This window comes from Anarhichas minor, unplaced genomic scaffold (assembly GCF_050575085.1).
Source record: "Anarhichas minor isolate MPS153535 unplaced genomic scaffold, ASM5057508v1 ptg000033l, whole genome shotgun sequence".
Classification (NCBI taxonomy): Eukaryota; Metazoa; Chordata; class Actinopteri; order Perciformes; family Anarhichadidae; genus Anarhichas; species Anarhichas minor.
This window is the reverse complement of record NW_027466479.1, coordinates 15,054,188-15,069,499: the sequence shown is the minus strand read 5'-3', so window position 1 is coordinate 15,069,499 and position 15,312 is coordinate 15,054,188. Positions and strand designations below refer to the sequence as shown.

Here is a 15,312-nt window from a genome sequence, read left to right as displayed (position 1 = left end):
GAGGAGGAGGAGGAAGAGGAGGAGGAGGAGGAGGAGAGAAATGTGACTGGTTGCGGTCATAACATTTGCCAGGGAAATAAGAGGAGCTAGCTTTAGCCTGCATGCAGCCAGGCCCCTCCCATGAAACACCAGGAGGAAGAAGAGGTCCACCTGGCAGAGAGGCAGCACAGCATGGTCCTCTCTCTGTCTCTCACACACACACACACACACACACACACACACACACAGCTGCCCTAAGGCTAAGGGTTTCTCTCCGTCAACTATAAAAGGATAGTTGAGTCTTTACATTATAATACACCAGCTGTTTGCTGCTTTAGTCCCTGAGGCTGCGAAACAAAGAAAAAGCAGGCAGACAGAGAGATTTTAACCGCTCATGTCACTCCGTTTGGTTAAGTTACAGAGCCTTCGGTGAACACAACGGTCAACAATCAGCTCCTCTGTCTGCAATTATTTTGTAGTCTGGAAACTGAAGGATAGAAAGACAGAGAGAAAAGCTACTGAGGAACGACGTACTAACACATGTATCACTGACTTTTCAAATGCCTTCAAGATACAGACGAGATGCTGACGGAATTTTTTTTATTATTTTTCAGCCCTCTGGGACATTGTGCAGACAACATCTACAACAGAAAACTGCAGGGAAATCTGTTGTTAATTCTTGTCTAGCAAGTGGTTTGCATTGCTGCTGAACAAAGACTTATTTGTGTCACTAGCAATGTCAGTTTCACTCCAGTATAAAATACTTTTCAAATCATATTCCTCAGAAAAACTGGGGGTTTTAAATCATTTCCTGTTCATTGCCCGCAGTAGTGAAATCTAAGCCAGTCAACAGTTTGTCTCAATGTGCAGGAGACAAACACAAACAGACACAGAATAGTCACATGTTAAACACTTAAACACACACCCTTAAGACCTTGTTTAGTGCCGTTTTGTTTTCTACATGGCCATCCTCTGAAAGGATGTGGTGAAACTTGGGACTGAACTGCACATTGAATGAATTACGCCATTGTAGGTTTTGTAAATGAGTGCCTGGTTTGGTGATGGCACCATTAAATACACTGATTGTTATCTTTGCTGTCAAACACTCCATTGGATGTCCATCTGCTGAGAAACCTGATAAAACTGAGGTTGTGTCACATCAATACGATATTTGTTAGAGAGAACACATGATTTGGGAAATTTGACAGGGATTCATCTATTATTAATGTTATGGGAAACAAATTTTGAATGAATGCAGTCCAAATGATCTCAGTCTATAAAGTTTAATATTGTTCTAGCAGTGAGAAAAGAGTCATTGTATTCTCTTGGACCTTCACTTGATGAAGCAGCAGCTCTCAGAACCTGCAAGTTTACTTTCCACCTTTAGATGGAGTCAATGCATCATCTATCAGACAAAACCTGCCGAAGGACTTTTGAAATGAGACGTGTTCAGCAGGATATAATATGTTTAGGGCTTAGTTTGTATGTGTTAATTGTGACTATTTGCATTGAAGGGTTAGACTTACTTACTTGTGCTTACTCTGGCATTGCATGGCTCTAAAGCAAAAACACACTAAAGTTTTGGAAAACGTTCGAAAAATGATCTCAATTTGTAAACATAACAGATGACTTACCTTGTACTTCTCTGTCACACACATTACGAATATGCTGTTGACAACATTTGGTTGTCAAGTGAAAACGAAGCATCTAAAACATTTGGTGATTTTGAATTTTTCAGAAAGGTTGTTTATTTTTATTCAAAGGGAACAAAATGTTGGCCTAACACTGAGGGATTTTGAGAAAGACAAACAGAGCTTGCTGTAGCTAATAGGTCAGGATGATGTGACTTGTACTGTGGTGAGTGATGAGTTATAAAAGTTGATCCAGCCTCGAGCTGAGACATATTTATCAGGGTCAAGATTAAATGTCCGAGCCAAAATGACAGGTTTCACATGTCTGCCCAGGCTCTTCCTCTTTTATATTTTAAAATATATTACATATTTTATCCATCTGATCTGGCCTGTGTTATGTTAGAGGCCTTTTTGGACCGCTTTAAGACCAGGACACAGCAGCTGAGTGGCACACACACACACACACACACACACACACACACACACACACACACACACAACCTCATATGGGGGCCCTCTTGCTGTGTTAAAACATGTCACATTTTCCATTTCCAGCCTCCCAGCCCATGTCTGTGACTGTTGCCACACTTCACCACAACTACCCCTCTGTGTCGATTGCCTCCCACCGCCTCTCACTCCTCCACCTCATCCCCATCGTATCATCTTGTTGTTCTTATTCTTGTAGCACCACATCATTTTCCTACTGATGATTTATTCCAAACCCAAACCCTTCCTCACTCTTTTTCATGTCGCCTTTGCTCCTCTTGATCATCATGATCTTCTTTTCTCTCCTCCGCAACATCTGTATATATCTATTCTCCTCTACTTCAATCTTCTTCTTTTCTTCTTCTTCTTCTTCTTCTTCTTCTTCTTCTTCTTCTCCCTCTCATTGGGATCGTTCCTCTTCTCCTCTTTCATTCCTCCTCTCCTCTAGCAGCCTTGGCCTCCAGCTGCAGATACTCAGAGCAGACACAGCACACCAGCCCACATCAAGGCCACACAATTGGCACACGTGTGTGCATGTGCATGTGTGTGTGTGTGTCTGGAGTAGTCGTTACAGTGGGGCCACATAGGGTGTCAGCGGCCTACTGTGATATACTTTGGGCTCCCATACATATTTCTGTCCACTGACATGTGGATTTAAATATAACTGTAGCTGTGTCATTATGTTTAAAGGGCCCTATATTTCGTCAGTGAGGTCGTTGAAGTGCAAGATGAACACATCTGTGACAGTCACCTACATGTAACACCAGTTTAAGTTATGGTAAAGAATATTTCACAGCAAAAGCAAGCACTCACAGTCTCGCACACGCAATCCATGACTGTGCGACCAAAAAGAGAAGCAGGCACGTACAGTTGTGCCTTTATGGGTTGTCGATAAGAGGATGTCACGCCTTGAATGACAACTTGAAATGCTATATAGGCTTCATATGAAGAAATGTTTGCCTATAGCTGAAAGAGAACAAGAGACAGAGAGAGTGGGGTTAAGTGGAGCAGTGAGGCAGCAAAGAAAAGGGGCGGGGAGGTCTGCAAGGCCTGTGAGTGATTTGATTGGATGACAGGGTTTCATTCACACGGAAAGATTTATAACAGTGGGAAACAGAAAGTTGGACACACACGCTGCACTGTCTGTGTGCGTGCATGTGTGTGGGTAGATGCAGGCGCATGTTTTCCCCTCATGCTCGCATGTGAATAGCACTTTTTTTTTTACTGCTGCACCGTTGAACCCTTCTATCTCTCTCTGGATCTGACTGTTGTTGCCTTAATAGCACCTTGACTTCACGAAACGAGGGTTTGACCCTGAGCAGCGCAGGTTGAGTCAATGTGAATCTTTCAAAGAGATCTCGCCATGCTCCACCCTGAACTTTCAACATCAGTCAAAGCACATTGTGTGTCAGTATGTGTCCCAAAGCAAACATGTAAATATGCTTCTACAAGCTACATAAGTTTGTCTTCCTTCAAGTAATGCTTTGTATGTGTGTGTGTGTGTGTGTGTGTGTGTGTGAGAGAGAGAGAGAGACTGTGTGTCTAGTGGCAAGAGCCTCACCCCTTTAATGCATTCCACTATCTCGCGCCCACGCACTCGCCATGTGACCCGCAGTCAATGACAGGAAATAAGCCAGTGTCAAATCCTGCTGCCTGCAACCCAGATCCTCTTCTGCTTCCAGTCAAAGACTTTGTGTGCTCAAAACCTAACACCCACAGCAGCACAGAGCTCAATGTAAATCTATAGGAACATAGCCGCATTCTTCCCCAGTCTGCGTGCACTTTGGTTCCCCTTCCGTCATTGCTTAATCTCGGTTGAGTCATTTGTTTCTTAATTCGAATGACATAGTGTGAATATGACTGAGCACATACTTAATTTAAATTCCCTGCTTAAATAACTCATAACATAAAGTTTGCATTCACTGCAGCACATGTGGCATGGTATCTGTCAACGGCAGGTGTAGCGCTGATAAAAACTTTTCTCAACAGTTGTGTTGACATAGTTGACACCCATATGCACACACATATTATCTTGTTTCCTGTTCTCCATTCTAGAGTTCCTTAGAGAGATTAAAAATCAAAGATTCATACTGTGAATGGGTGCTTTTCTGAGACGTATGTCATTTTTTTTTGGGGGGGGAAAGAAAAACATAGACTTAAAGTATGCAAAGTGTCGACTCCAGATATGAGTAAGTTAAATGTCTCTGCAGTGCAAAGTGTATATTTACTAAAGAAATGAAAGTTCACAGTTATTCCATCGCAGTAATGACTTTTTAATTAATTCCCTTGCAGCGTTTAGTCCAACACTCACACACACGCGTCCATGAAAAAGAGGTGTTTACATCGTACACGGCACAAACCAAACTGGTGTGTGTTTTTTTGTGGGTGGGTGCACGTGCATGCATACAGAGTCGAGTGGACACAGCCACCTCTATGTTCTCTCCAGCAGTAAACCGTTGGCTGTTAAGACAGACCACAATCCCCGGCTGAAAGGCAGTACTCCCTTTGCTCAGGTCTGTGCTGGTCGTCTTCACACAGTCGTAAAGCGCAGAATAAGGGAAAACAACACTGCGCTACCAATCAGAGGTAAAAGGGTATATGTATGTATAAACCTTATTTGACCAGCCTCACTGGCGTAACAGCCTCGAGTAACCTGAGAGGAAAAGGTGGCGTTCTACGACATAATATTAGACAAAAGCACCAAGTATACTTTTACTTTCCTGAAAGCACAGTTTTGTATTTTGGAATTGCTATGTGAGGTAATAATATTAATAATATTAATAACTGTATTTATAAAGCAACTTTGAAAACAGAGGTTACAAAGTGCTTTGACAAAGCAGCAAAAGCAAAGCAAGGTAGGAGTCAAAACACCCAGCCTTCAACACACACACACACACACACACACACACACACACACACACACACACACACACACTTTTAGCTCTAACAGAGACCACCTCATTGGCCTCTTTCCTATCATGGAAGGTGCCAATGATTTCAGTCACTCCCACAAACTGGTGGCTGCTCATGTGTATACCAGTGTACCAGAAAAAAAGCATTTAACATCATGCAGCATCCTGCATCCCTGCTACGATGCCCAACACCGGGTGGTCTCTCGCTCCCTCCACAGAGGTGTCATGGTAAAATATTCCCCGCAGGTGCAAAGTAGAAGTATGAGATTAAATCGTAGATTACAAATTTGAAGGAATTTTGGTGTGATACCCGTAACCACCCACAGTGGTGATGCAATCAGCAAGAGGAGTGAAGTAAAACCAGCCGAGGTAACCTGTTGGTTGGTTTTCTAGTTCTTCATATTATGCTGAACCAAAAAGCACAATGTGTCCACTTTAACAGAAGCCTGACAATCACAAGTGAGTTGTAAAGAAGTTTAGTCACTGCCTGAATTTGCAGGTACAAAAGTGTGGCAAGAGGAAAAGTCTCAAAATGCATACAGCAAAGTGCACAGTGCACACAAGTAGTCCCTTATCCAGTGACTAAATAAGAGAATAACTGCTGAGCAACAGTACAGCCTCAAGAATAACCACTGAGTTGTATCAACACCTCCAAAAGTCTGAGCAAAAACTAATAATTATAAGCCTTACCCCAAAGCTATTTTGTGTTGTTCGGCGTTTCTACTATTTTGTCCACCCCTGTATGCATGAACACAAAAACTGGAATGTAATGATGTAATGTAATGATGTGTTGACTTGTGCGAAGACCATAAACAACGACAGAAAGAGACCCTCTAATTGAAAGCGATGTGGAAAACAACCATCATGTTACCAGTAATTTGATCCCACCTGTCTCCAAGGAGAGTTGGTAGGAATACAAGGGAATGGGACAGTAAGACCATATGCTGTTCAGTAACACAGCCCTATACTCCCACAGCATGCGAATACATGTATCTGTGACCACTCAACTGATTACAGACAAGATGGCATAATTGTTCCCAGGTGGAACAATAACAATTCTTCATAACGCATGAGCCGCAGATGCCAGTGAAACACCAGCGGTGCCTTTAAAGGTCCAATTAAAGTCCTCTCCCTGCGGAAAGATAAACCGACTTTGATTTCTTTACGACAGATGTTATAAAACAATGCACGATGAAACTGATTGTTTATTGTATTGTTCTTTTTGCAAAAATGCCAGTGAATGATGACCATATGTGACTCCAAATATGGCCTGTCAACAACAGGTTGCATGGAGCACATGTGTTACATTCTCCACTTTAAGCTATAGACACAATAACACTTAGCAGAAATATAAATGATCGATTGTGTAGTTCAATTTTTTTTTTGGCACAAGCGGCACCTTACAAAAGCCAGTCAAAGTCCGTTCCAACCTTCCTTTCTTGATTAGAGTCAGATACGACGGATACGTTTACATCCTGAAAAAAGTTGAATTGGTGATAAAATAACTCACCCCACAGGGATTGTGATTACACTTGATCTTGACACCGATTCTGCATTTTTACAAATTCCTAATTGGTCACTCACTGCGTACCACTGTTTGATGTCTTTCATCTCCACCATAAAGTTGCTGAGTTCACTTGATTCACATCCCCTGAGCGACTAAGCGCAAACACAGCAAACATTATCTGTACTCCCCCCCCCCCCCCCCATCTTCCGCTTCTCTAACAATTACCGTACAGGCTTGAAATAATCCTTCCGGTCAACCCTTTAACCGCCAATCCATCGCTTTAAAAAAGAAGACAAAAGAAATCTGTCAAATATTATTCATTTGCTCCCAGCTTGTTTTTTTTTCTCCTGCGTCTGCAGTTAATTTTCTGCGGAATGTGAGAAGCAGCTGTCACTTCTGCACATGAATGGAGCCAGTTTAGTGGCCCAGAGGCATCGGAGTGGATCAACGACGGAGGAGGGACAGCTGGGCCCGAGGGGACAATAGCACTCTCAGTTAATCATTAATACTCTTAATGAACAGCAGCCAGGCACCAGAGGTTCACTCACCAGTCTCTCCAGAATATTCCGCCTGCAGCAGGAGGACGCAGGCGGCCTTCGGCTTGCCGGCTGACCCCAAACTGACACTTGTTGATCGGGGCCTTCAAAGGGGCTGCGGCAGCTTTAAACGGCTGTCTGTTTGAGGAAGTTTCACCCATGAGCCTTGAGAAGAATGACAACTGACTTACATTAGCTTGATTTACAACATGGCGGACACAAGAGATCGGGGCCAAATTGTCTTCTCTTCTTAAATTACATTGTTTGTCAACACATTATGTTTTTTTTCCCCCTCATGTGAATAAAGTCATGTTGAAAATGCATTTTGACTATGGTTAGAAGACATGATACTAGGTAGGGGAAATGTAACTGTGACTCACAGCAAAGACAAGATGTCCTGCTAACACAGGTTTTTAGCATTTTCAGGGCGCTTTTGGAGGTGCAGTGTTTTTATCCCACACGGGGAAATCTGTACGGCCCAGTGCTCCAGACATGAGGACAACATAAAGTCCACAGTTAAAACAATAGCATAACATACACAATAAGACCACAATGTACTCATAATAAAACACATGTGATTATGTCCTTGTGGTAGGCTAATTGTCCCGCCCCTATGCACTATGATTGGATGGCTTTGTAAATAATGACAGTGATGAAAGCAGCATTTTACTGAACATTTTTCAGCTCTCGGCGACCAGAAATAACGTCATAGTGCAGCGCTCAGTGCAGAATAGATACTCAGTAGCCTACCTCGTCATGCTGCTGCCATTTTTTAAATACGCTAGTCTCAGTCTTTGTGCTAAGCTAAGCTAATCGCCTGCTGGATCTAGCTCCATCTTTAAAAGAATGGTTAAGCATTTTGGGAAGTTGCATATTTGCATTTTTATCGAGAGTTAAATGAGAAGATCGATAACCACTCTCACATGGTTAGCTTAGCTTAGCGCACATACTGAAAACAGGGGGAAACAGGTAGCCTGGCTCTCTTCAAAGGTAACGCATTTTGTGTATAATAGCACCTCATGAGCTCACTAATTACACGTTATATCTCCTTCAACCAATCTGTAAACAGTGTAAAGGAATATGGCACAGTGTGTTTATTAGCAAGCTTTGGATGTGCAGGTAGAAGATTAAAAACAATACAAAAATCAAGATGCTAAAATAAGGAAAGCTGAGGGTTGTAGCCTTAAACCATAAACCTCATCAATAATGGTTTATTTCTTTCCAGAAAAAAAAAGCTTTCCTTGTTTTTAACACGAGTTAATAAAGCCACCAAACAACCTGAGATGTTATTGGAAGATAAATGAGTTTCTAAAAGGGAGCAGATGTTAGCTAAAGGTCTCATTTGTTACACTGATCCTCTGTTTATGTTTGTGTGGGCGCGCGCATGTGTGTGTGTGTGTCTGTGTGTCTGCATCGGTGACCACATGAATTTGTATGTAAGTGTGTGTCTGCTCGTGGCTAGGCATCCAGCCCAGCCCTCCCCGTCAGCGGAGGTGGCAGGTGTTCCTGTGTCCCCTAAAAGAGCAGGTTTTTATGTCGCCTCCTCAAGTTAGTGGCTTGGTTTCCATGGCGATGCCCCAACAGAAAGAGGCTTGTGTCTGGGGGCCGGTGTCGGGGAGGAGAGGAGAGGAGGGCAAGGGAAGAGGAGAGAGAAGGGGCTTTTACTTGCACCACACACTCTGGACTTCAGTCTGGCTTGACAAGAAAGAGGGAGAGAGGAAATCAAAGTCAGAGACAACTAACAGGCTCGGATTGTCTGCTGGCACCACGGCTGGTTCTGTCTCCACACTCAAAATGTCGCTTGAACATTCAGCTGCTGATGGGTGGATGAGACTCGACTCCCACGAAACACTGCGGACTAAGTGATGCTTGTAAATCCCGACAATGGGATTGGTAACTTACAAAGGAATCTAATATCACACATCCTATCAGATTCCAGGTGTAACAGCTGTCTACCTAAAGACTTATTATCACCCTTTGCCTTGTGGCATGGACATCCCCCTCTATTTAGGCGGGACGTGGTAGACAGGCCCACAATCAATCTCTCCCTTTCTCTGTTTGTGTGAGCAGGTCCTCTGCTGTGTGTGGGTGGTGTGGGTGTAAGGAGATCTGGCAGAGACTGGGAGTCACCTGTCCCTTGTTGGCCTCTCTCGTCCTCCTCGGGAGGGACATAAATCTCTCTTGGCTGGACTGATCAGCAGCTGCCACGCGCACGCGCACACACACACACACACACACACACACACACACACACACACACACACACAGGGATAAAGGCAACACATTCAGACACACAAATACAATGAATTTTCTTCACATCTCAAAATCCGAGTGAAAGATTGGGCTGGCGTTTTTTGGGTGTGGACAAAAGCAGCGGCACAGTATGCATCAAATGACTCACCTCAGTGAATACATGACACCATATTATTACTGTAAAGGCCTCAAATTCATGAGCAGGGAAAGCTAGATCCATTTTGAAAAGGGGAACATTCTTCAATATTTTCTTATGACGTGTAACATGACACAGAGAATTTCCCCCTGCCTGTAGTTTTTTCAGCTCAACTCTTAATATAGCACCAAACAACTATGATCTATGAAGAAAAAAAAGTGGACTAATACCTTAATAATACCTCATTCTGCTCAGCGCTACGTTTTTGTGTCTTTTAGCACATCGTTTTGGATCTCCTGGTACTGTTTTGGTTCACTTTCACCCGTCTCATCAACCTGGTGTCCGGCTGCAGCGGGTTACAGTTTCTAGCACACACTACACATTAGCAACTAGCTGGTGAAGGTATTGGAGCATTTAGCAGCTAAAGGGCCAGACGTTTCCCTCAGAACTTGGTGGAAACCACAACAGACCACAAAGAGTGAACATTGGATTTCGATTGTTGGGCGGACAGAAACACGACTCTAGCTGAATGCTGATGTTGCTCTGCTGGATGTTTGGAAAGACAACTTTACTGCCATAAAGACTTTATTCAGTATGATGTGTCAATGATGTTTACAGCTTGCTCCGCTGCCCCAAGTGAACAAAACATCAATGAATGGAGCTTTTTTTAGTTTTTTTTTGTTACTGCTGATATGTCAACAGATTTGATAAGAGATTGAAAAGGATTTGAAAAAGACTTCAACCAGACAAATAAGAAACCCATGAAAGCAAGCTGCACTGTCTACACAACTATAATGTTTGCCTTCTTCTTTTCCCCTAATATTTGATCCTTTATCTTGAACCTGAAGAATGAGCAGTTCTGCCCCAAACACCTTGCACAGACTTACCACAGCAACATTAAAATATGCTGAAAGACCTCATTACCAGACCTGCACATGTGAGAGGAACTGTCTGGACAACCTGTCTGACAAACCTTGACCATTTGACCTCAGTGTCAATGAAGCGAACATGTTGACGGATGGAAGACAGTCAGATCACCTTTTTAGTATTATTTGTTAGTCAAATGCAAAGGAGTGGCTCTCAGTAGCATCTCAGGAATACTGAGCTGAAATGCCAGTTGAAGCATTTGGCAGCAACTTGTGTTGTGCTGTATGGGAGTGTTAAAGGTTTTGATGAGGAGTCACCACAAAACTTGATGAACTCCACTAGTTTAAAGTTACATCCTGGGAAACTATATGCCACCTGCTATTAACACTAATTACAAATAAATACGTACATTTACTAAAGTAGTACATATTTGAAGGTATGTATAATTGACGTTAGTATTTCCATTTCATGCTTCTTTACACTTTGCTACGTTTCAGAGGAAAATTATGTACTTTTTACTCCACCTCATTTATCTGACAGCTTTTGTTTTTAGTTAAATTTCAGACCAGGAACTAGCATTAAAGACATTTGACACATCTATAAAAAAATTATACATTATTAGAAATTAAACAAGTGATTCCCTGCCTTGCCCTTACGGAAAAATAAATACCAGATGGTTTAATTTAAATAACAATTTCAGTGTCACATACAATTATCCAATATTTCACAAAATAGCAAAGATTAGAAAACCAAAAATGAGTCCAAATTAGTGTAGTATAACTTTTCTTATTTCTCCAATCAATCACTTTACGACCCCCCAGATTTATTTCTTATTCTACCCCTATAGGTTGCATTAAGGTACCTTCAAGTAAACAAGATTAAAACTAGCACCAATGGCTTAGATCAGATAACACTCAGAATAATTATTTGTTAATGCAGAATGCTTATTTTGACTTTTGATCATTTAATTTAGCTAATTATAAGTCTGTACTTTCATTTTAAGCAGCCATCTTGAATTTGTACATGTTTGTTTCACTATTTATACTGAAGGACCTGAGTATCTCTTCCACCACATGACTAACACACCACATCTGTACACACAACATAGCAGAAACATCTGCAGCTAAATTAGAAATGCACCTATTGAGTAACACTCTGGTAAATGTGCCTTAAGTCACCAAATCCACATAAGCACATGTTAGGCAACCATTTGTGTCCGAAAATCAAGACGAACCAGTTCTGTTCTCGCCCTGTTCTCTGTGACTGCTTCTTGTCAAAGTTACAAAATAAGGTGTCGCTTTTATAAATTAATCAATAACCATTATAAATAATGAAAATGAATGTTTAAACGAGTAATTAGGTCGGTTTTTTTGATGTCCACTAAAATTACACCATCAGCTAAAACAAGTATAATAATTGTTTAATCTTGTGAATGATTATTGTTCAAAGGGCAAATTAAACATTAAATTACATTTTACATATTGTTCCAGTACAGGGTGTTCTTGATTGATCTTGTTCCTGAGACTTCTCTAAAATGACAAGGTGAACACATGACAAACAGAGGAAACTTTTTAGAGAGTATTTTTTGTCAGACAATGACTAATCAATGAGTGTTGCATAATGTATATGTGTGTCTGTCTCTCATCTCTATACCGCACACAACGAATCTAATTGGTTTGTTCTCCAGCCAGATAAGAAGTATGCATGCTAATGTATTCAATCTGGGCGATGGCTCTCAGAGCTGATTTAACAAGAACAATGATGATGAAGAAATGTAAATGGCCACATTTACAGTAATTGGTCTGGGAAACATTGCCTGCATTGTGTCTTTTGTGATGCAAATGGTTTAAATTTGGGTGCTGCCTATAAAGTTGGGCAGGAGAGATTGTCATACATACTTCCATGTCATTATTTCCCCCAACTTTGCCTTTTCAGTGAATTCTACAAGCAGCATGCAAAACAAGTTTTTTATGTTAATAATGGCAGCAGGGGAATGTCCTTTCTCTGATCTTCTGTGCATCTCTAATACAGCCTCCCAATGAAGTTATGATAATGCAGCTTGGTTACACGCCTGTAACTGGCTATTCATTGGGTTAATCTGACATCAAGTCTTGTCATGTCTAAACCGTGTCCAGTATTAAAAGAGAAGAAAAAACGTTTTTTGTTTATGTCAGTTTGAAGAACTTTCAGACAGGAGCATACTATTTAAAATGTCTACATCTGATACACAATGAAAGTTAGTTTGATAAAGTTAGAAATGTAAGCACGATTAGGTCCTATTAAAAAACAAGATTTAAACATTTTAAAAATATTAAAAGAAAATGGTAAAGCCAAGAATTAAAGTATACAATTCAATATTTAAATGTACAGTTTTAGGTTTTAAGAAATGACAATGAAATGTATTCATTATTGCAGAAATGTATTCATAGTACATTCCTTAACATAATAGGCGAATGTGTAGGCTACATGTATGTTTATATCGTTGTTGAATTGTAAATTAATTAAATACATTTAAATTGAAAAGTTACATTTATTTGTGTGTAACTTTGTTAGTGTTAAACAAATAATACTAATAAGTGTTGTTATTATTATTAATACTAAAACTACATGTTGTAAATTAACACGCAGAATCTCATAATCTTCCATCTTTTGCTGTGAAATAAAATGTGTTAAAAAACGTTGCTATCTAGTCGCCCACGCGGCCACCACGCCTGCCCTCGGGCATGGAGACTTGCAGACGACCACCCGAGCGGAGGAGTCCCCCCTGCCACCGATCAAGCCCCCGGGCCTTGAACCTGACCCCTCAGGACCATCTATAGGGCGAGCTTGACACATTGCATCCCCGCTGGCGCATTGTTGCCGCCGGAGTTCCTCAATGGCTTGAAGGGGAGATAGATAGTGTGGCCGTCCATCCAATAAACGGCCTCTCTCCCCTCTCCGATCCCCGCGGCGCTCCCAGTTTTGACACAGGAGACAAAACACGCGGAGGGGACTCTGAATGGTAAAGCACCGTGGAGGCCGAGGGAGAGCAAAAAGGAGGCGGTTTGCCTTTGTAGTCGGGGAGGAATGCGGAAATGTCCTCGCTCCGTGTCAAACCTCTCTGAAGGGGGTCAGGCCACATTCAGCCGGCGTGGGAAAGCCAGGCAGAGACGGAGCTCACACGGGCGAGCGGGGCTGCAGTTGCATGGGGCTATCCGGGGATATATGGCAGAAAAAAGAAGAAGAAAGAAAGGAGAAAATCCAAAGAAGAGCGTGGTTTTGGAGGGCCGTATCACGCGTTTGCCTTTGTCCTCTGACCCCCCCATCCTACACCCCCTTCCCCTCAACCCCCACCCACACACATACACACAAAGTTGCAGTGAGAGTGTGGGTGTGAGTTTTCGTACAGCCCTCCGCCGCCACCTCCCTCGTTTGAGTGTCTCTGCCTGGGCTGGTGCAGTCTGAGGGATGGGGGATTAGAGCCTGCACCGTCCAACTACCTGTGTGGCCCCCGCATGGAGGACAGTGGACAGGGATGCGTTTGATGCACTTCTTTTTTTTTTTAAATCCGAGAAACGAATGCCTCCTCGGACATGCCGAAGTTGCGACATTTTTATTGACAACATATACCAAGGTAAACACTGAACGTGTGGATATTTATGCAGAATTGTGTGCATATATTTTTTTCTTTGCGAGGCTAGAAATGTTACTTTACAACGCAATCATATTTTGAGAAGTGAAAAGAGCAATTCACCAACTTGCCAGCATTTAAATGAACCCATTTGAGTCCATGCACAATTAAATTAAAAACAATTAGAGGAAGCTATTTAAACTAATGAAAACATCGTTTAAACCCTGCTACTGCATTGTTTTACACACTTACAGCGATTTCGGGTGCGAAATATGAGTTTTACTGTGTTTTAAATGGATTGTTGCTGTAGGAAGTTCAGACAATGCAATCAGTAGACAGCCACGTGCTCGCCAAGAATGTGTCGCCTCAAACAGAAACTTTGATAAAACGGGACAGAATATGCAGTTAGTTTGATAACTTAAGCACAGCGTGCTGTGTCAGGTCTGTGCTCCCGTTTCGCGTGTTCTCTTTAAATGTTTAATTTCCTTTTTAACAGAGTTGGACAGCCCACATGAACTAACTTCAACAATACTGCATGTGGGGCGAATTGCTTAACACGCGAGGCTGTTTATTTGGTGCAAATAATAACTTTAAAAAGAGGGTAAATGTGGCTCGTTTTAATTATTTTGCATTACTGTGTGTTAGTGGTAGGAGGACATGAGTTGCTGTGCGTAATAGGAGGAGGAGGAGGAGGAGTGGAAGTCGGGACGCAACGGGGCTCTTGTGTTGATAGTCGGAATAAAACATCATGACAGTCCTGTTGTTGCCTACCTGGAGCACCGTTTGACCAAATCTGACAAAGATGGTGTCTTCCTCCATCTGTGTCTCCCTGTCATCTAGGCATTGCATGTGCCAACTTTGTTCTGTGAATATGCCTTTGTGAGGAACCCTCTGGCTCGTCAACCTCGCCGGGATTCCCCGCAGTAGTTTCAACAAGAGACGAGAGGGGCAAAAAAAAAAAAAGAAATCTGCAAAAATGGACAAAGAAAGTACTGGTACTCAATATGAACCCGTGGCCGAGATTGGAGAAGGCGCTTATGGGAAAGTGTACAAGGCGAGAGATTTGAAGAACGGCGGACGCTTTGTAGCCCTAAAAAGGGTTCGTGTCCAGACGGAGGAAGAGGGGATGCCTCTCTCCACCATCCGGGAGGTGGCGGTACTGAGGCAGCTGGAGGCCTTTGAGCACCCCAATGTTGTCAGGTAAGTGTGGGGTAGAGGTGGGTAACCGTGTGTGTGTTTGTGAGAGAGAGAGGGGAGACAATGTGACATTAAGTTTGTGTATAATTCAGAGTAACGCACACTTCTTCTGTTTGATGGTCTCTGATGGCAACCATGCTGCACCATGAGACTTTTTCTTTAAGGCCTACACTTATACTCACTCTTTTTGTAGCAGAC

General features: G+C 42.3%; 1 protein-coding gene across 2 annotated transcripts in view; it reads left to right on the top strand.

Moving 5' to 3' along the window:
* Nucleotides 1-13,025: 13,025 nt before the first annotated feature.
* cdk6 (cyclin dependent kinase 6) overlaps nucleotides 13,026-15,312 on the top strand; it is a 33,287-nt gene continuing 31,000 nt past the window's right edge. Inside the window, exons 1-2 of one of the 2 annotated variants that reach the window (XM_076105613.1) lie at nucleotides 13,026-13,920; nucleotides 14,758-15,117. In XM_076105613.1, the coding sequence (XP_075961728.1) occupies nucleotides 14,894-15,117 (224 nt within the window). In that variant the 5' untranslated portion in view covers nucleotides 13,026-13,920; nucleotides 14,758-14,893. Of the gene's footprint in view, nucleotides 13,921-14,562; nucleotides 15,118-15,312 lie in introns of both variants that reach the window. The other variant, XM_076105612.1, reaches the window with a different exon arrangement.